Genomic DNA, 19,575 nt, shown 5'->3' on the forward strand with positions numbered 1-19,575 from the left:
CCCTACTTATTCCCTTTTTTAAAAAGTCTCCCTGAGCTGGGCAGATCTCTGTGAGTTTGAGACTAGCCTGGTCTACAAAGTGAGTCCAGGACATCCAAGACTACACAGAGAAACCCTGTCTTAAAAAACCAAAAGAAGCCGGGCGTGATGGCGCATGCCTTTAATCCCAGCACTCGGGAGGCAGAGGAAGGTGGATCGCTGTGAGTTCAAGGCCAGCCTGTTCTACAAAGTGAGTCCAGGATGGCCAAGGCTACACAGAGAAACCCTGTCTCGAAAAACCAAAAAAACAAAAAACCCAAAACAACAAAACAAAATAAAAATGGTTCCCTGGTTACATGGCTTCAAAAATGAATCAAAAACTGTCACTTTCTCCGGGTGGTGGCGGCCCATGCCTATAATCCCAGCTCTCAGGAGACAGAGGCAGGTGGATCACTGTGAGTTTGAGGCCAGCCTGGTTTAGGACAGCCAAGACAACACAGAGAAACGCTGTCTCAAAAAACAGTCACTTTTACCCATAGAAAGCTATAGCCAGTAAATGGTTAAGACCTTTTAAAAGGTGTCAGCCAGGCTCTTGGGTTGGGAGTAAAATATTAGGAATTTACATCCTAGAGACCTGATGGGTAGATGTAGGTAGAGTCAGTAGATCAGAAATTTAAAAAATTCCAAAGATGTATTATTTTTCCTAGAACATCCCTGGATGAGTCTTTAAAACAATTTCCTACAAATGTACTTAGTTTATGTACATCTAGAGTTAGGGATCAGTAGGGAAGGATCATTATTATTATCTGTTGAGTGTTAGCTGGTGGGAGAAGTGGAGTGCGCACACACACACATACACACACACTCTGATAATTATAAAACTGCTTAAAAGTTTTGTTAATAATGAACAAGGACTAATTCATCGAACATGATTACAAAAAGAATTTATTTGGCCAACACATCAATAGAAATGATTCTGAGGGGTTAGTCAGAACATTACTGGGCTTTTTAAAGCAGAAGTCCAAAGTCACACACTTCCGACATCACTCTCTGACCACCTGTGGAACCGCCTCTGAAGCCTGTGACTCTGGCATCTGAGAGGGCTGGAGTGAAATGTTTCCCACGTAGTATAGAAGCCTGACCTCTTTGTTCAGATCTGATCCTTGCACATTTGAAGTTATCTGTCCACAGACATAGAATGTTGCTGTTGAGAGCACATAGTCACTGAAGGAGTGTTTTATCAGCATGTACAGTGAATAAAACGGTGTTCATTTCTAATCTCATCTGGCACCAACTGTCCTTTGAGAAGTTACAGTGTAGTGTTTGGAGGAGTTATTTTTCAGAATAAAAGGAAAAAAGTCTTAATAACCAGTTATACTGTGAAGGAATGCATACGAATCTTATTAGCGAACCAGAACATGAAATCTGCCTTTCAGTTGAAAGGGAACATTTCCTATCATTCCTCATAATAATAAAGCTATATTTCACAATTATAATGTTCATAATTCCAGTGTGTGTGTTTAATTTAAAGCTATTGGTCATTAAGTTTAATTTTTTTTAATGTAACAGGCTGCCAAGGATTAATAGTAAGGAATATAGTACCCATTTTGGCATTGGCTGCCTTCAAGCCATTAAGAAAGTTAAGGATGAAACACAAAGTGGGGTAGGTGGGGTCATCTGGGTCTCTGAGGTGTGACTGCAAGACCAAGTAACACAGAAAGCTAGTGAGTACTTCAAACAAAACTGGCAAGGGGCTTCACGGAGTCCCATGGCTAGAATGTGTGAACCCTTGAATGCATTCCCAACAAGGTTTGGGCTCCACAACAGCTCTTCACACTTGGCAAATATTTCTTTTCCAGACCCTTACAATTTTTGCTTGTTCACTATTGGGGGGGGGGCGTGGAGAGAGTCTATTTAGAATAAGAATTGTTTTCAAGTCAGAATCTCAGGTAATCTAAATGTTATGTTTGTGCTTTCAAAAATATAGTCAAATGTCTGACGGCAAACGCAGCTGAAGCTTGCTTTGCTCCAACTTGTCAGTTTGGAAGTCCACGAAGGTATAGTAGGATGGACAGATGAACACTAAGCTCTGTGCATCACAACAGCTCACATATAGACTTCAGGAGAGCCTTTGTGCAGTTCTGCCACTGCTGTGGTCTGTCCAAACTGTTCTTAAAACCTACGAGGCAACAAAGTTGTGTCTTTTCCAGGTCAGTCTAGGCACAACGCTGAACAATTTCCGGGCACACGTAGAGTCCGCACACAGAGAGTAAGGTAGTCACGTTCTGAAGAACAAGCTGGGTAGTCCGTTAGTATCAGTCAGTACCTGGCTCAAGTCTGAACCTCAAACGAAGAGTCAGAAAGACTGAGTTAGGCATCCTGAAAACAGTCCGCTCGATAGCTGCATCTGCTTTGGGTCCAACTTGCCCAGGCTTTGTTCAGCATTTGGGAGAAGCACTGTGTTGAGCCAAGTCCACCTCCAGGAAGGAAAATCCTTCCTCTGTGCCTGTACCTTTAAAGACTCAGTCCTTGGTGTTAGTAACTGGTGCCCAGGGAATCTTGGCTCCCTCTGGTCTCCGTCCTGGGAACCCGTATTAGCCTGGGAGTGAATCCCCGGATACTAGAGCCTTGGAGTAAATGAAGAGAAGAGCGAGGCCAGAAGCTGGAAGATTTGAAGTCAGCCTGGTCTGGACACTTTCTCCACCCTTCAGTGGCCTGTGTGGTTGGAGTCCAGCAGACGGCTTCTCCTCGCCCTCTGGTGGCGTCACCGGCAGCTGGAGGGAAGAGGTACACAGACACCAGCACACCAGGAGGGGGCGGTCAGTGCCTCTCTGTAAAGCAGTGACCCACTCCACCATACTGGTCACTGGTAAATCCCGACTGAGCTGCAGTCCCGGGATTCATAAATGTGGGGCATAGAAAGGGGTCAAGTAGGAGGGCCCAAGGAAAGGAGTGAAGGGACTCCCAGTGGCGGCGGTCGTCAGCGGGAAGGAGGCGGCGGGGAAGAGAACGTTGGTCGCGGGATAGGTAGGGAAAGTCTGGAAGGGCAGAGTTCCAGGAACCGGTGGGCCAGGACTGCTCCCAGTGCCACTGCTGCAGGTCCCCGCCACCGAACCTGGTGTCCCAGTCTGGGGTGCACCGCCTCCCGCCTGCACCGCGCCGTCGGCCCCTGGGTTCTGCTTCTTCCACTTGGTCCTGCGGTTCTGGAACCAGATTTTCACCTGCGTCTCCGTGAGGCTAAGCGACAGCGCAAGGTTCAGACGTTCGCACACCGATAGGTAGCGCGTGGCTCGGAACTTGTTCTCCAGAGCCACGAGCTGCTCGTAAGTGAAGGCGGTGCGCGCTCGCCGCGGCTTGGTGCAACTGGGCTCCGCTCGCCGGCGCCGGGGCCGTGGGGAGCCGGGAGAGCCCGGGGATGGTGCGAGCCCGTCCGCGCTGCTCTCCTCTGCTCCCGCCGTCACCGTCCCGGCCTCTCGAGAGCCCGCGTGGACCCCCTGCCAGCGTTCCGGCCGCTCCTGCCTCTGCACTCGCTCCGCATCCTCTGCCTCCTCCTCCTCTTCCGCCTCGGAGCCCTCCAGGGGGGACGCGGGGCCAGTGCCTCGGCCCGCAGCATCTAAGAGAGAAGTGGGAGGTGACCAGAAGCCCTAAACAACTCTACCAGCGGCGTCCCCAAACCTTCTTGTCCTCCTCCAGAGCGCTCGGCTTTGTCCTTCCTTGATCCAACTCCCAGTTCCTTCCCTCTTCCCACTTTGCCCTCTCTGGTCCCCAATCCGCACACCCTAAAGAGCAGATTCAGGAGTACCATGTCCTCTTGCCCTTTAGAAACCTGCCACTAACTAGGCACCTAAGAAGTATGTTGGATGGCACCCGACATCAAGAAAGTATAGTGACTTTATCGAGGAAAGAGCGGAGTCGGTGCGATATGGACATGTCAAGTGCATTTACCATAGAACTTCCCAGTCCCTAGAAGCCTATTTTGGTGTGCGAGTCTCAGCAATTAAACAAGAAGTTATTAAGCTCCCCTCCCCCCAAAAAAGAGAAATTCCCCTTTTCCCATCTTCTCTCTCCGGCCGTGTTAATAGAGTTTCAGATTTGTCCGGGGCCTGATCGATAGATGTCATCTATTAAAGGTAAGTTTTAATCGAACAATATTAGGATCAGACAGGGAAAGGGGGTTTGAAGTCAGTACTGCAAGCTGTGGGCAGGAGATATGCAGGCTCCAGTAATAGAATATCGATCAAGGAGTTAGGGGGAGGGGAGCGCGGCCCCACAGAGAGACCATCCAAACAATTCATCCAGGCCCGTGGCCGGGACCCAAGCCAGGCCACCAGAGGCTTCCGAAGCCCCAGACAATCTCTACCAAACTTAGAAAAAAAGGAGCAGGGGACTGTGCTCCATACAGCTTCGCCCAGGACCTGAGTCCCTAGACCTTCGGCGTCCGTCCCCCGCACCCCCGCAAGTAATAATGCCCACGTCCCACTCGGCTGAATCCTGCTGTCTTAAGTCCTTTCAGACACAAACTTTCCTGATCCCTTCCTTGACGCCCACCAACTTCAGGTGAAAGGTCTAGAGAAAGAACCCCCCCCCCCTAAAAGCTTCCTGTCTGCCCACCCCGAGTCCAGGAAAGGTGAAGGCACGGGATCTGCAAGTGTTTCCCAGTGGTTGAAAATAAGCACTTAATCTGGGCAAAGCCCGGGCCTCGGCTAGCTCATACATAAAATGGGAGTGGTGTTAATGACACCATATACTTGGAAGGCGTTTTCATAACCTTTATCCCAGCTCCTCTCCCAGGTTCTAGCACGTGGAGAGCGTAATACATTTCCGTTAGCTCAGTGAGCCTGAACTACTTTATATGCGAGCCAGTCAGAGCTGTGGCGCTCATTCATTGAGCAGGTCTTCAGGAATGAGGCACATACCTGCCCTGGAATCTCAGCCTCGTCCCTGCTTCTAGCCCCTTCCAAGGAGGAATGCTTCACTTCGCACCTGCGCGGGCGCCTTCTCTAGTTCCCAGGCCATCAACCGTAGCTGCTACACACACACACACACCCCATCTTGGGTGAAATCTGAAATCACCTCGCATTCTTACCAGGTATCTCCTGCGACTCGATCGGATCCCCGGGACTGCCGTCCTCCCCTGCTTCCACCTCCGCTAAACTTTTCTTGGCTTCCAGGGCAGCGAGATGCACCGGCGGGAGCGCAGCTCGCGTGAATTTCTGCGGATCCAAGATGTCCAGGACCGAGAAGGAGATCTTGTGGTGAGAAGGGGCCGCCTTGGCCCCGCCGTCCTGCCATGCCAGCATGTCCGCCTCCCGCGGGCCGGAGGTCAGTTGCGGCGGGTCCGGGTTAGGAGTGTGCGGCCTTATCTTCCGCTGTGGCCGAACCACAGCCCTCCAGCCGCGACCAGGATTTTCCCCGCCAAGTAAAGCTGGAGAGGGGGGCAAGGAGGCGGGGCGGGAGGAGAGCAGCGGGGGACTGCTCGAGGATTGGCACTTGTGCTGGCCAGACCCCTGCCACGTGCAGGAAGCGCTTGCAGGCGCCTCGGGACTATCCTGCGCGGCGCGGGGACAGCTGGTCTGGACCAGAGGGACCCTCGCGCCACAATGCGCGCTCCCGGTTCGAAGGGTCACCGCTGCATGCTGCGTGAGCGTCCTCCCATGCTGCGGAGCCGCGTGAAAGAAGCAAGGGAGGCTTCCATCTATGGCATCCCCTCTACACACACATCTACCTGGCTGAAGTTTACTTATTTCACTTGGGGCACTTCCCACCTGCCTTTCACCGGGAGGTGCCATTGAGGCCAAGCCTGATCGCTTCGCAATGATGGTGGGTGCATCTCATGCCCCATCTGTGAACCACAGTAACTGCTTCAGGCCCATTTACTTAGAATTTTAAAAGCTATGTGTTTACAGTTTACAAAGCCCTGGGGCTTTCTCACTGGCTTTTGATTTTCTAAGCATCCCCCGTGAGGTGGGCGTGGCCTGGGACCACGGTCTGGGTTTCAAAGACTGGGAAACAAGGTTCAAAGATGATCTGCCCAGGGTCACTGTGGGTGACAAGAGTCTGGACTGGGCCAGGGCTTTTTCAGCATACCCTGCTGTCTTGGGATACGTAGGCAAAATAAATAAATAAATAAATAAATAAATAAATAAATAAATCTACTTGGAGAAGAGACTTCTTTCCAAGCAGAAGGCTAGCAGGGCTAGAAGTCAAAGAGGAGTTATACGGAAGATGGTAGTGCCCAGCCGGGGAGGGCTGCGTGCTCAGGGCCAGGTGACTTGGCTGAAGGTGACACAGTGCCGTTTTCGTTGGCCACCAAGACTTCTTCACAGTCAGAGTCCACCATTAACACCAGAAATTGACTCCCTGGGTTTCTGACCCCCATCCTCTCCCAATCCCAAGAAGGGAAAAGTTAAAAGATGCCCGCTGGTTTGAATTTAAGATCAGAGAAGAGAGACGATTAAAAATGGTCCCATCTGCTCAAATCTCCAGGGAGGACAGCCCGCCATCAGCCATGAGGGAAAGCCAGCACTAGCCACACCCTTGGGAACATTGCTTCTTTTGTCATCGCTACGACCTTTAGACGTTTATTTCAGCGGCAAATTCTGAAGCACCCCTTACTTAGAGCCACCTCCGGGCCCGCCACTCCTTTCTTCTTTTGCCCCTTGCGGTTCCCAGACAATGTCTTGGCAATTAATATTGTCTGATCTGGTAAGAAGTAGGAAGAGGAGGGGACTCTTTCTCTAAAGTGCTGGGAGCTGCTAATCCTATCTGTTATTAAAGAGGCGGGGGTCGGGGGGTATCTGCTTGTAGCTTTTCTCATTCAAACCTTTCAGCCCCTCCCAGGGGTGGCCACCATATTCCCCGCCGACTTTAAAGCCTTGCCGAAATTCAAGCCAGCTCGAGTCCTAAAGCTAAAACGGATTGCGCATTTAAAGCGAAGGGAAGGAAGTGCCCAGCTCAGGCCCACTAGAACACCAAAGGGAGTATGTGCCATGTGAAACTCAGAAAAAAAGACAACCCAGAAGCCCAGAGGCCTGGCTCGGGGACTATGCCTGTAAATCACAGCTTCTTCTGGAATGCACAGACTTTGTTTTCTGTTTGTATAACCCTTTCTCACCTAGTTCCCACATTTTTTTTTAAGTCTTCCTAAGTTTTCTTTTTCTTCCCTTCCCTATTGACCCCAATTCCTTCTACATTTTCCATATATACACACACACACACACACACGCACATACACACGTGTGTGTGCGTGTGTGTGTATGTGTGGTTTTTCAAGATAGCTGGAACAGATCTGCCTAAGGTGACTCAGGAATCGATAAAAATATTTGTTTTTCCGTGGTTCCCTCTCTTACCCTTTTCTTTGGGAGGAACATCAAGGCCATTTCATAGGAATGGGGAGTGGCTTTCCAGAGAGCACCCACATCCCAAACCAGAGGAACAGGAAAGCCCCAACCCCAGGAGAGCCGCAATCACACACAACTTGGGTTATTTCATTGCACTGCCTCTTATTGTTGTTTAAATTTACATAAAAATTTTTCTTTTATATGATTCACCTTTCATTTGAAGTCTAGACCGAAAAGGGATCAAAAAAGAAAGAAAGAAAGAAAAGAAAAAGAAAAAGGAAGTAACAAATTGGAGAGAAATTCCAAGAACATGGAGAGGCCATATTCTGTAACCTGAAGACCCTTAAGCACACATTCTTTTCTTTTTTCTTTCTTTCCTTCTTTCTTTTCTTTTCTTTTCTTTTTTGGTTTTTCGAGACAGGGTTTCTCTGTGTTAGCCTTGGCTCTCCTGGACTCGCTTTTTAGACCAGGCTATCTGCCTGCCTCTGCCTCCCGAGTGCTGGGATTACAGGTGTGCGCCACCGGCTAAGCACGCCTTCCTGTGATGGTTTTTAAATTCCTCTCTTCATTTTTCTCACCATTTCTCCTATGTGTGTTCACCGCAGATGGAACTCCAGGAATTCTGTTTAGTGCTTGGCTCTGGATACTAAATGAGATGGAAGCAACACTGATGTGTCTCCTACAACACTGTCTCACTCAGCTCAGTTTACAGACAAAGACCAGAGCTTGTCCTTCTGCTGAGGGGAGTGAGGAGGCAGAATTTTCTTCTGAACACTTATATTGACTGTATGGCAGTGAAACCTCCCTTCAGGCACACCTGAGAGATGAGCTTGGCCCAGTAACATTCTGACACATTCGGTATCCAGTGTGTTTCTGTATAATACATATGTTTACATCTGGCAAGCCATCTTCCCTCTGTACATGAAGTTGATTTTGTTGTTGTTGTTGTTGTTTTCCTTTTTCTTTTTCTTTTTTCCCCTTCCCCCCAAGCCCGAGCATTAAAATTCTGCTTGAGTGCTGTCTTTAAATTGCTTTGATGCTAGGTGGGTTCCAACTCTGACCTGTCCTGATGGCAAGTGATGGCTGTAACAAGCCCAGGATCAATATTCATAGCGGGTGTCCTGGGCTGATAACACTATCCAAGACAATGTTGGCTATCGGTGTGGACAGCTGAGATATTGCGCCATTAGGGATGTTGTGTTAAATAACCTGATCCATTTCTGGGGCTATTTAATGAATTTCACAGCTTAGATAGTATCTTTAAGGAGATGGCAAAAGGCTATTCCGGAGGCACTGATGCAAATCGATGGTGCCAGGCTTCTCAAGCGATTGCACAAACAAAGTGGCCTGTAATTCCAGCACAGCCTGGAGAGGCGGCCACCCATCCTGGGAGCAGGATTAACAATAGAGAGAATGTGCAGTTTATGCAGAGGGAGGGTGGGTGATATTGTGAGCTGCATTAAGGTCCCTGAGATAAAATCATATGTTCTTGAAATAAATACAAGTGGAGTTCGCTGTTTGAGCCAGCCCACAGGATAGGACACACATGCCAAAGAGACGGCTTCATCAAGCACAGCTGAGGGCCAAAGGGAAGTGTTGACTATAGAGACATGGGTACATCTACTTGGGTACTCAGCTGGCTTTCCCCAAAATGTGCTTCTTCCACTCAAACCTCTCTATGAGGTGGGAAGACAAAAGACACTGGATTTTATTTTATTATTATTTTTCGAGACAGGGTTTCTCTGTGTAGCCTTGGCTGTCTTAGACTCTCAAGGCTAGCCTCTAACTCACAGAGATCTGCCTGCCTCCGCCTGATGAATGCTGGGATTAAAGGCCTGCACCACCACTCCTGGCTGACACTGGATTTTAAAAGGAAGCTACTGGTAGCAGAATAATGGTTTGTTTACCTGACCCAGGCCCTCATTACTAGAATTTACAATTAAAGACTATTGTTTACATCCTTCCTGGAGCTTGGAACTCTGATTGCCAAAGAAAAGCAACTACCTCTTTAAAAACAAAACACCTCAGAGTCATGTGCAACACTAGCACTTGGAAGACAGAGGCAGGAAGATTGTTGCAAAATTGAGGCCTTTAAGTTCTATTTAGTCCGAGCCAGCCAAAGTTGCATAAGAAAACCCTGTCTGAATAAAACAAATGTAAGTAAATAAAACTGGAAAACAGCAAAACCCACAAAAACCCTTAAACTACCTTGGAGACTTGGGTTGTGAAAGATACGTTCAGAATGTAGCCTTTCTAGGCTGGGATCATCGGAGCTCCTGGCTCAGCTATTAGGATTCGTGCTTTGCATGCATGAAGTCATTGCTTCTTAGAACCTTGTTAACTTGATGGTGCACACCTGTCACACCAGCACTTGGCTGGGTGGGGGACTGGGGGGGGGGGGAAGGAGGATCAGGAGTCCAGGGTCATCCTTGGCTACTTAAAGAGTTCAAGGCATACATGGCTACATGAACTCTGCCTCAAAAAACATTTTTTTAAAAATGAACAAATAAACTGGGTGTGGTGGCTCATGGCTGTAATCCCAGCACTTTGTGAGGCAGAAGCAGATGGATCTCTGTGAGTTTGAGCCCAGCCTGGTCTACAAAGTGAGTTTAGGACAGCCAAGGATACAGAGAGAAACCTTATCTTGAAAAACAAAAAACAAAAAACTGAACAAACAAATTAATCAAAACAAAAGTACATCTGCCTGCCTCCTTCTAACCTTCTGACAATAAACATGTTCTCACACTTCAGCATGTCTTGTGGAAATCAATAGGCTAAAAAGCAAAACAAAACAACTTGTTTGTTTGTTTGTTTGTTTTTCCAAGACAAGGTTTCTCTGTGTAGCCTTAGCTGTCCTGGACTTACTAGTGAGGCCTTGAACTCACAGAGATCTGGCTGCCTCTGCCTCCCGAGTGCTGGGATGAAAGGAGTGCACCGCTACCACCACCACGCCTGGCTAACTTGTTTTTGAGACAGGACTGGTCTTCCTTTGTAGCTCAGGCTAGACTGGAGCTCATGATCCTCCTGCCTCCTTCTCATTCTGAGTGCTGGGACTAAAATTCAACTTCTGTTTTGTTTTGTTTTGTTTTGTTTTGTTTTGTTTTGTTTTTGAGACAGAGTTTCTCTGTGTACGTAGCCTTGGCAGTCCTGGACTCTCTTTGTAGACCAGGCCGTCCTGGAACCCACAGAGGTCCTCCTGCCTCTGCCTCTGGTGTGCTGGGATTAAAGGCGTGTGCGACCATGCCTGGCTGTGTTTTTTTTTTTGTTATTGCTGTTGTTGTTCCCCCCCCCCCCCCAAGACAGTGTTTCCCTGGGTAGCCATGGCTGAAGAATCAACTTCTTTATCAGAGAGGACACATCAAAGGTTACTAAGCAATAGAGAGTTACATTAGTGAGCAGAACACATATGTATCGATCCTGATAATAATAATTAGTATTAACAATATATGTGCTTTGTTGAGTGCTTGCCCTGGGCTGATTCCTGTTGCACATTATTTCACAGAGGTTTTGGGGGTATTTTGGGTTTTGTTTTTGTTGTTTTGTTTCTTTTAGTTTTTCTTGGCACAGGGTCTCTCTGTGTAGCCCAGGCTGTCCTAGAACTCATGCTGTAGACCAGGCTGTCCTGAAACTCAGAGATCCATCTGCTTCTGTTAAAGGTGTGTGCCACCACTGCCCTACTTCTACATAGGGTTTGAATAAGGTACTACTAGCTTGTGGTTGAGAAAATAGGCTTAGAGGGTTCAAATGGGGGACAGACTCAAAATTGTTGGGGCTGGAAGTTGAATGCCATGAGATTTCAGAACGCTTTCTGGTATGTTCTTTTTGAGGAAAACCACTTCTAGCCCCAGAATGCAACATAATAGCAGCAGCTTGTCCTTAAAATTGTGCAGAGGGATGGACTGTGTGAAAGGTAGACCTGAGAAAATAGGCTCAGAGGCAGGCTGTACCACAGATTTCGAGATCTAGTTTGGCAAGTTCTCCACCACCCCCTTCCCCCCTGCCCTCCCCTTGGTTTTTCGAGACAGGATTTCTCTGTGTAACCAGCCCTGGTTGTCCTGTCCTGGACTCATCCGGTAGACCAGGCTCACAAAGATCCCTCTGCCTCTGCCTCCTGAGGGCTGGGATTAAAGGCGAGTGTCACTATGACCAGCTCTTGGCGGGATCTTTTACATTCAATGTCTCATAACATTTTAAAGTGGCCTGGGAAGGAGCCAAATTGCACTGGGTATTTAGAAAGGCAGAGAAGGGAGCCGGGTGTGGTGGCACAAGCCTTTAATCCCAGCACTCGGGAGGCAGAGGCAGGTGGATCGCTGTGAGTTCAAGGCCAGCCTGGTCTACAAAGCAAGTCCAGAACAGCCAGGGTTACACAGAGAAATCCTGTCTCGAAAAAACAAAAACAAAAACAAAAGGCATGTAATAGAAAGGCAGAGAAATGTACCTGGGAGAATGTAAAAAGACAAGTGACAAGTTGAAGAAATAGGAGAGAGACCTGGTGACAAACCAACAGGCAGAACAGAGATCTGGGTCTTCCCTGAGAGCGCACCCTGCCACACTGACAGGGTGTGCCAGAGGGAGGTATGTTTGTGTTATGGAGATCAGGAATCGGGGTAAAATTTTTCAAGCCCATAAACCACCTGTCTCTGGGCAAAATACAATCCAGTTAGGCACAGAGATCAAAGCCCTCTATCCCCTGAACCCACACCTCCTTCCCCCCCCCCCCCCCTGCACGCCCCCCCCCCCCATCTCCGAGTCTGCTAGATTTCACAGCCTAACAGAGCTGCTAAGCCAACTGAACAAGCAGGGTGTCTGTGAGACCAAAACAGGAACAATATACCTTGAAGGGTTAAAGGGTTTGTTTGCAATTAGAACAACTAAAAAGGCTTGCCTAGTGGCACAAGCCTTTAAGCCCAGCCCTTGGGAGGTAGAGACAGGTGGATTTCAGAGTTCGAGGCCAGCCTGGTCTACATAGTGAGTCCAGGACAGCCAAGGCTACACAGAGAAACCCTGTCTCAGGGAAAGAAAGAAAAGTTCCTTCTTTGTCCTGTGTTGTCCCAAGTCCTTGCAAAATAAGGTTTCTATTTGTAATTAAGAATAAGCTCCTGGCTGGGCGGTGGTTGCAGAGACAGGAAGATCTCTGTGAGTTTGAGGCCACCCTCTACAGAGTGAGTTCCAGGGCAGGCAGAGCTACACAAAGAAACCCAATTTAAAAGAAAAAGGAAGTCCTTGTTTCTTAGATTCTGATGTAATCCTTACCCGTGTTCTTTCTCTTTCATCCTATCTTTTTGTTTGTTTTTTGTTTTTTGAAACAGGGTTTCTCTGTGTTATCTTGGCTGCCCTGAATTTGCTTTGTAGACCAGGCTGGCCTCGAACTCACAGTGATCTACCTGCCTCTGCCCCCCAAGTGCTGGGATTAAAGGTGTGCGCCACCACACCCAGCTCATTGTATCTTTCTAACAATATGTAACAACCAACCCTCTGACCCCTGTGAACATCTAACCCTGTGGGTGTACAAAAAACCCCCACCCTGAAACCTGACTTCTTTGTTGTATAGGCAAAGTTTTAGGCTGGCAACCAATTCAAAACGTTGGAAAACAGGTTCTCAGAGTGGGTCGGTACACCCTATGGGTTGGGAACCCAGACTGAAACTAGCTTTCATCTCTCTGCTTCCTGATTGTAGATCGGTTATAGCCACTTCAGGCTCCTGCTGCCACCACACCTCCTCTTTCTCTTCCATGACAGACTGCATCCTCAAACTGTGAGCCAAAGCAGACTGACTTTTCCATGAATTGTTTCTTGTTAGGCAATACGAAGAGAAATTAAAACTATTTCTATGGTGTTTCCATGGCTATCTTGGTTCAAGTGATGCAGACTAAAATCCCTGTCCCTGATGTCAGATGAGCCATTTGTTGGTTTCCTGTCCGTGCATGCTACCTTCTGAAAGGCTCCCCATCAATGGGACAGATAGTAGGGAGGGCGCCATTTGGGCTGCCTAATGACTAAATTGGGTTCTGTCAGCTCTAGCAAGTGGGCTGGACATCTCAGTAACCCCAGTCTCCCAAATGCTGGGATTATACTTCTCTATCCTATGCCTAACTTCATTTTGTAAATTACTAGTATTGTTTCAAACTTGCTTTCTAAATTTTGTTTGTTTTTGAGACAGGGTCTTCAAACCCATCATCACAACCATCTAAAATGAGATCTGGTTCTCTCTTCCGGTCTACAGGCAGAACACTGTAAAGATATTAAATAAATAAATCTTGTGAGTTTTGTTTTATTTATTTATTTATTTATTTATTTTTATTTTTTGGTTTTTCAAGGTAGGGTCTCTCTGTGTAGCCTTGGCTGTCCTGGACTTGCTTTGCAGACCAGGCTGGCCTCGAACTCACAACAATCCGCCTGCCTTTGACTCCTGAGTGCTGGGATTAAAGGTGTGTGCCACCACTCCTGGCTGTAAATAAATAAATCTTAGGAAAGAAAGAAAGAAAGAAAGAAAGAAAGAAAGAAAGAAAGAAAAGAGGTGGTGCTTGGATAAGTTGTGGGGTGGAGGTGGAGAGATGGCTTAATGGTTAAGAGCACTCACTGCTCTTACAGAGGACCTCAGTTTGATTCCCAGGACCCACACAGTGACACAGTGGCTCACAGCCACCTGTGCCTCCAATTCCAGTGTATACAATGTCTTTATCTAGCTTCCTTGGGCACTACACACATGTGGTACAAATACATACATGCAGGGATACATTCATACACATAAAATTAAAAAATAATTTTTTTTAAGAAGAAAGAAGTAGGACTGGAGAAATGGCTTAGCCATTAAGAATACTTGTTACAAAAAAAAAAAAAAACTTGCTACTCTTGCAGAGGCCATAGGCTCAGCTCCCAGAACCCACAAAGCAGCTCATAACAGTCATTAACTCCAGAACAATGTTTTGGTATGGATGTGGGTTTATACGGGACCCAACACTGCTCTAATGCCACAACTCTGTGGCACAAACTTATTCTCTCAGGCAAGTCATCCACAGGAGGCAACCATGCTCTTTCAGCGGCAAGAATTTAACCCAGTGTGGTCTTTCTGGCAGAAAGATGTGATATCTATTCTCCAAAGATCACCCTGACTATGCCCAGTGCTCCACATGCCTGACCTGAGTTGCCCATTGTGTCACGTAAACAAGTCCAGAAGGCTGAAGTGACCAAGCTAAGTCAGAAGAAGTCCACAGCCTCTGCTTGTTCTCTCTCTTTCTCAGGAGACATTTCTGCTTTGTCTCTGGCTGCCATGCTGGGTGATACTCAAGTCACAAGTAGAGGCTTTCCTCGACAGCCCTGAGTTTTCATAAGCGCTCCAGGCTGTGTAAGGTATACTAAAGTTTGAGGACTGCTCTAGATCAGTGGCTGTCCCAATCCCTCCCAACGCCCACTGTAGCCCACCTCAGAAGACAGAAGATGGGGGCTGGAGAGATGGCTCAGAGGTTAAGAGCACTGGTTGCTCTTCCAGAGGTCCTGAGTTCAATTCCCAGCACCCACACGGTGGCTCACAGCCATCTGTAATGAGATCTGGTGCCCTCTGCTGGCCTGCAGGTGTACATGCAGGCAGAGCACTATATACAAAATAAATAAACAAATCTTTATTTAAGGGCCGGGCGTGGTGGCGCATGCCTTTAATCCCAGCACTCGGGAGGCAGAGGCAGGCGGATCGCTGTGAGTTCGAGGCCAGCCTGGTCTACAAAGTGAGTCCAGGACAGCCAAGACTACACAGAGAAACCCTGTCTCGAAAAACCAAAAAAAAAAAAAAGAAGACAGAAGATGCCTTTGTTCATACGGGCATCCTTCTGTTTGGCTGTCTCACTTTTCAGGGTAGGTAGGATTTGATAATAAGAACAAAGAGTCCTTTGGGTGGTGGGTGCCTGCTGTTTGTTCCTAAACAGGATTGTTTCCCTTCTTCCTTTTTGTCACATTTGCTCTGCTCTTTCCTGTGGTGGTTACTTTTGCACCCCCACAAACATAATACCGGCCTGGAACAACTTTGAGGAGAAATTTGTTTTGGCTCACAGTTTCAGAGCTCTTCAGTCTGTTGTGGGAGGGAAGGCGTGACAAAATCTTCATGTTAGAAATGCACATCAGAGGCTGTTAATGTCACTGTTGAACAGAGCAGCAGAGGGCAAGGGTTGGGTATAACCTTCTCAAGACCCATCCCTAGTGACTTATTAGACCCATCTCTTGTGCCAATTAAACCCAATCTTTTACAGTTTCACAGCCCCCCCAAATTAAAACAAGCAAACAAACAAACTGTACCATCAGCTAGGAAACATGCCTTCGAAATATGAGCCTGACAGGGACTCTGCAGAGTCAAACCATGGTGTTCCTGATTCTACACAGCCACTGGGGCGTTGAACACATAAATGTTCTTCCTATGGCCCTGGTAGAACACATGAGTGAGCCTGCATCTTCAAAGTACCACTTTAGTCCCTGACCCAAGAGAGTCAAAAGTTCTTTTGGGAACTGTCAGATCAAGTTGAGGAAAGAATCTTGCTAGGCAAGGTAGCACACACCTGTAATCCCGGCAGTTGGGGAGGCAGAGGCAGGTGAATCTCTGTGAGTATGAGCCCAGCCTGGTGTACAAAGTGAGTCTAGGACAGCCAAGGCTACACAGAGAAACCTCATCTCAAAAACCCAAACCAAACCAAACAAACACACTGCCCTCCCCCACCACACACCGCCCTCCCCCACCACAAAAAAGAAGAAAAGATTCTTCACCAGGCAGTTGACCTGGCCCTCTGTTTCCTGGAGTTGCTGACAAGCTATGTGTGAGGGTTTTAATTGCTAAATTGTTAATGAATTTCCTTGAAATTTAAGCTTCTGGGATTTGCTTTCTGTCACTGGCCACGAGAGTCCTAGCTAATATGAGTAAGTCTGATAGAGTTATACACACAACCAATATAGTAACCAAGGATTGACGGATTCATGTGTGAGCTGAAATTCAGCCATGGCTGCATATTTGCCATTGGAAAAGAGCTAAACGCAAAGCGTCTGCTGATGGAGGGTGCATCCCCACACACTTCAGCATCCCTAGACCACTGGAGCTCTGGCCCAAAAGGTACAAACAAGAGTCTTTTAGGGTTAGGAGCCTGGGAAGCCTTTGTTTCTACTTTCCCCACCCTCTCTGTCTGAAATGCAGCAACTGCCTCAGGAGTGCAGCAGGCATTTGCACTTTGATTTGAGGGTCAAATCTCCTGCTGGACACGCAGGAGATGGTGGAGAAAGATGGAAGCAGCCTGCTGCCTGCTGCTGCAGGAAGTGGTCGTCCTGGCTGAAGCTGCCTTGCTTTTGCACAGGAGAAAAACTAACCCTGTCTGGTTATTGCATGCAGCCAGATGTGACTCTGACTTAGACAACACCCTTTGCCCGTTATAGCCAAAGTTATTGTTTTTGTTTTTGTTTTTGTGTTTTATCAGGTGCACAATCCTTGGAGACTTGCTGCCATGGACCAATCAGGTCTGGGCTGCTACAGCCGACTTGGACCTCTGGATCCATTCCCTACCTCTGTTGTTACAGTGCACATTCAGTGGCTTCAGACGACAGATTTACTAGATTGTACATATCTAGATATTAGAAATCCCCAGCCCAAGGTGTCAGCAGAGCTGCTTTCCTTGCAGAAGATTTGGGAACATCCATTTTGTCCTTTTAAGTGTCCAGGGCCCTCCTACTTCTCTTCATCCATGCCCATTACTTATTCAAGCTTGGGCACTGTAACACACACACACATACACACACACACACACACACACACACACACACACACACACACTGCTGTTGGCATATTTCCTCTGTTTCTAACTCCCCTGCTTCCTATTTTCTTTAATGATAACATTTGTGGTTGTGTAGCATCTGCTAGACCAACCAGGCTAGTCTCACCACAACATGTGTATCCCATCTGCAAAAGCCCCCTTTTGGCATACAAGCTAATGTGTTTGCCAGCTCTGGGTATCAAGATGTAGACATCTCAAGGGTTCCCAGGCCTTTCAGCATTTTTAAAATGATTTTATTTATTTATTTATTTATTATGTATACAGTGTTCTGCCTGCGTGTATGCTTGCAGGCCAGAAGAGGACATCAAATCTTATTACAGATGGTTGTGACCCACTATGTGGGTGCTGGGAATTGAACTCAGGACTTTGGGAAGAGCAGCCAGTGCTCTTAACTGCTGAGCCATCTCTCCAGCCCCCTTTCAGCACTTTTATGTCTACCTAGAGACTGACAGCAACATGTCTGGGTCCCATATGGAGCTGGTTGAAAGGACAAGTTACACGGATGCGCTCAGTACTGGCAGAGGTTGGTATCCTTTGTCCTCCTGGGCATGATTCTAGGGTCAGATATTCAAAGTCCATGTCAGAGTGCCCATCTGCTGCTACCCACGGCCAGGTGTCCACCCTCTTGTCACTCATTGTCTCATCAGCCCTGTTGTCCTAAAGGTGTTGTCTTAATCCTCTCACCATCTTGATTTCTGGAAGCAAAGATCACGTCTTAGGCCACTTTGCACCACAAGAGCCTCCTGCATGGGGCAGAGGCTTCTGGCAGAGTCGTCAGTCGGACCCAGCTCCTACTCGGCAGTCTGGAAAGACCCAGAGTCCAGTGCAGATTAGACTGGGCGCTGTCCAGCTACATGTTGAAAGTGAAGTGCTAGGCACAGGAAGGCAGTGCTGAAAGGGTTTGCTTCTTCTGCTTCATCTGAGGCAGAGGCTATTCTTTTTGTTTGTTTGTTTTGTTTGTTGTTTTTTGTTTTTTAAGACAGGGTTTCTCTATGTTATCTTGTCCATCCTGGACTCACTTTTGTAGACCAGGCTGGCCTTGAACTCACAGTGATCCACTGAGGCAGAGGCTATTCTATTAGGTTCCCGCCATCTTACAAACAGGCAATAGAGTAGAACTGACAAAGAAGCGGAACTCGTAGCCACTTCTCATAGATGTATAATTCCCGGTTATACAGGACTCCAGCCTGACTCTTCAGCCTCCATTCCCTAACCCTCAAGTCTGTAAGCTTTTTCTTGCCTGGTGCAAGCAAGCCTTCTCTAGCTGGTGTGGCTTCTCTGGCTTCGCTGGCCTCTGTATAGTAAGTTACTAGTCTCTGCATAGGAAACCTACAAAGGGCATTTCTCTTGCAAATAACATCTCCAGTAAGCTCATCAAAAGCATAATGCACATTTCTTTGAAATGGGTTAAAGTTCTAACATTCTGCTGGCTGGAGGGATTGCCCAGTGGTTAAGGCTACTGGCTGATCTTTCAGAGGACCAGGGTTTAATTCCCAGTACCCATATTGCCACTCACTATGATCTATAACTCTTGATCCAGGGGACCTGGCTCTGAAGGCACATAAAATTTACTATCAGTCTTATTTTCTTCCCACCCTATTACAATGGTCTTTATTTTTGCAAGGCTGTTGTCTGCATACAACTTTTATTTTAATTTTCAAGCATGGTTTCTCTGTGTAACAAGCCCTGGCTATCCTGGACTGGCTTTGTAGACCAGGCTTGCTTCTAACTCACAGAGATCTGCCTGCCTCTGCCTCCTGAGAGCTGGGATTAAAGGTGTGTGCCTGGGTGTTACCTGGTCTTTCTTTCCTCCTCTTCTTTTTGGTTTTTCAAGATAGTCTCTGTGTAGCCCAGGCTGTCCTGGAACTCATTCTGTAGACCAGGCTGTTCTCAAACTCAGGGAGATCCACCTGCTTTTGCTTCCTGAGTACCGGGATTAAAGTCGTGGGCCACCATCGCATTGTTGGTCTCTCTTTTAATGACACATTCTTTCAGCATCCTAGATATGCAATCTATATCCTCAACACTAATTTTCTTCCAGTGTCTTGGAATTATAATTTACACTTAAGTAATTCTGTTTGCACTCATTCCTTTAGTGTGTTTCCAAGGAGTAGCATTGTGTCAACTATCCAACTGTTTTCAAGATCTCTCCCTCTCTCCTCCAGTCCACTTTTGAGACAGAGCCTCACTATTGGGGCTAGGCTGATCTCCAACACTTAATATTCATTTATTTAATTAGTGTATGTGTGTGCATGCACTCGTGGAGGCTGTGGGGACAATGTACAGGAATTGGTGAACTTTTTCTGAGGGACTTGTTTGTTTTCGGCTTTTCCTGCCATGCCCTTATGATTCCAGGCACGGAGAAGAAACACAGCCAAGGACGATGCAGGTTCACGTAGTTCCTGGTTTGCGCCCGGCCCGCCAACCACGAACTACATTTCCCAGGCAGCCTAGCG

At 47.4% G+C, this 19,575-nt stretch overlaps 1 protein-coding gene and 1 long non-coding RNA gene across 2 annotated transcripts; one reads left to right on the top strand and one right to left on the bottom strand.

Annotated features, from left to right (window-relative positions):
- Nucleotides 1-2,611: 2,611 nt before the first annotated feature.
- Nkx1-2 (NK1 homeobox 2) lies at nucleotides 2,612-5,301 on the bottom strand. Its single transcript, XM_051145451.1, has 2 exons — nucleotides 5,066-5,301; nucleotides 2,612-3,592 (listed from the first exon to the last, which is right to left on the bottom strand). Exons 1-2 carry the CDS (start codon nucleotides 5,277-5,279, stop codon nucleotides 2,880-2,882), a joined length of 927 nt encoding a protein of 308 aa, XP_051001408.1. The 5' UTR covers nucleotides 5,280-5,301; the 3' UTR covers nucleotides 2,612-2,879.
- Nucleotides 3,481-6,730, top strand: LOC127188998 (uncharacterized). The gene is made up of 3 exons (XR_007830621.1): nucleotides 3,481-4,109; nucleotides 5,151-5,301; nucleotides 6,466-6,730. It is a non-coding gene; the product is annotated as an uncharacterized LOC127188998 (long non-coding RNA).
- Nucleotides 6,731-19,575: the final 12,845 nt, after the last annotated feature.

Source organism: Acomys russatus, chromosome 5, assembly GCF_903995435.1.
Source record: "Acomys russatus chromosome 5, mAcoRus1.1, whole genome shotgun sequence".
Classification (NCBI taxonomy): domain Eukaryota; kingdom Metazoa; phylum Chordata; class Mammalia; order Rodentia; family Muridae; genus Acomys; species Acomys russatus.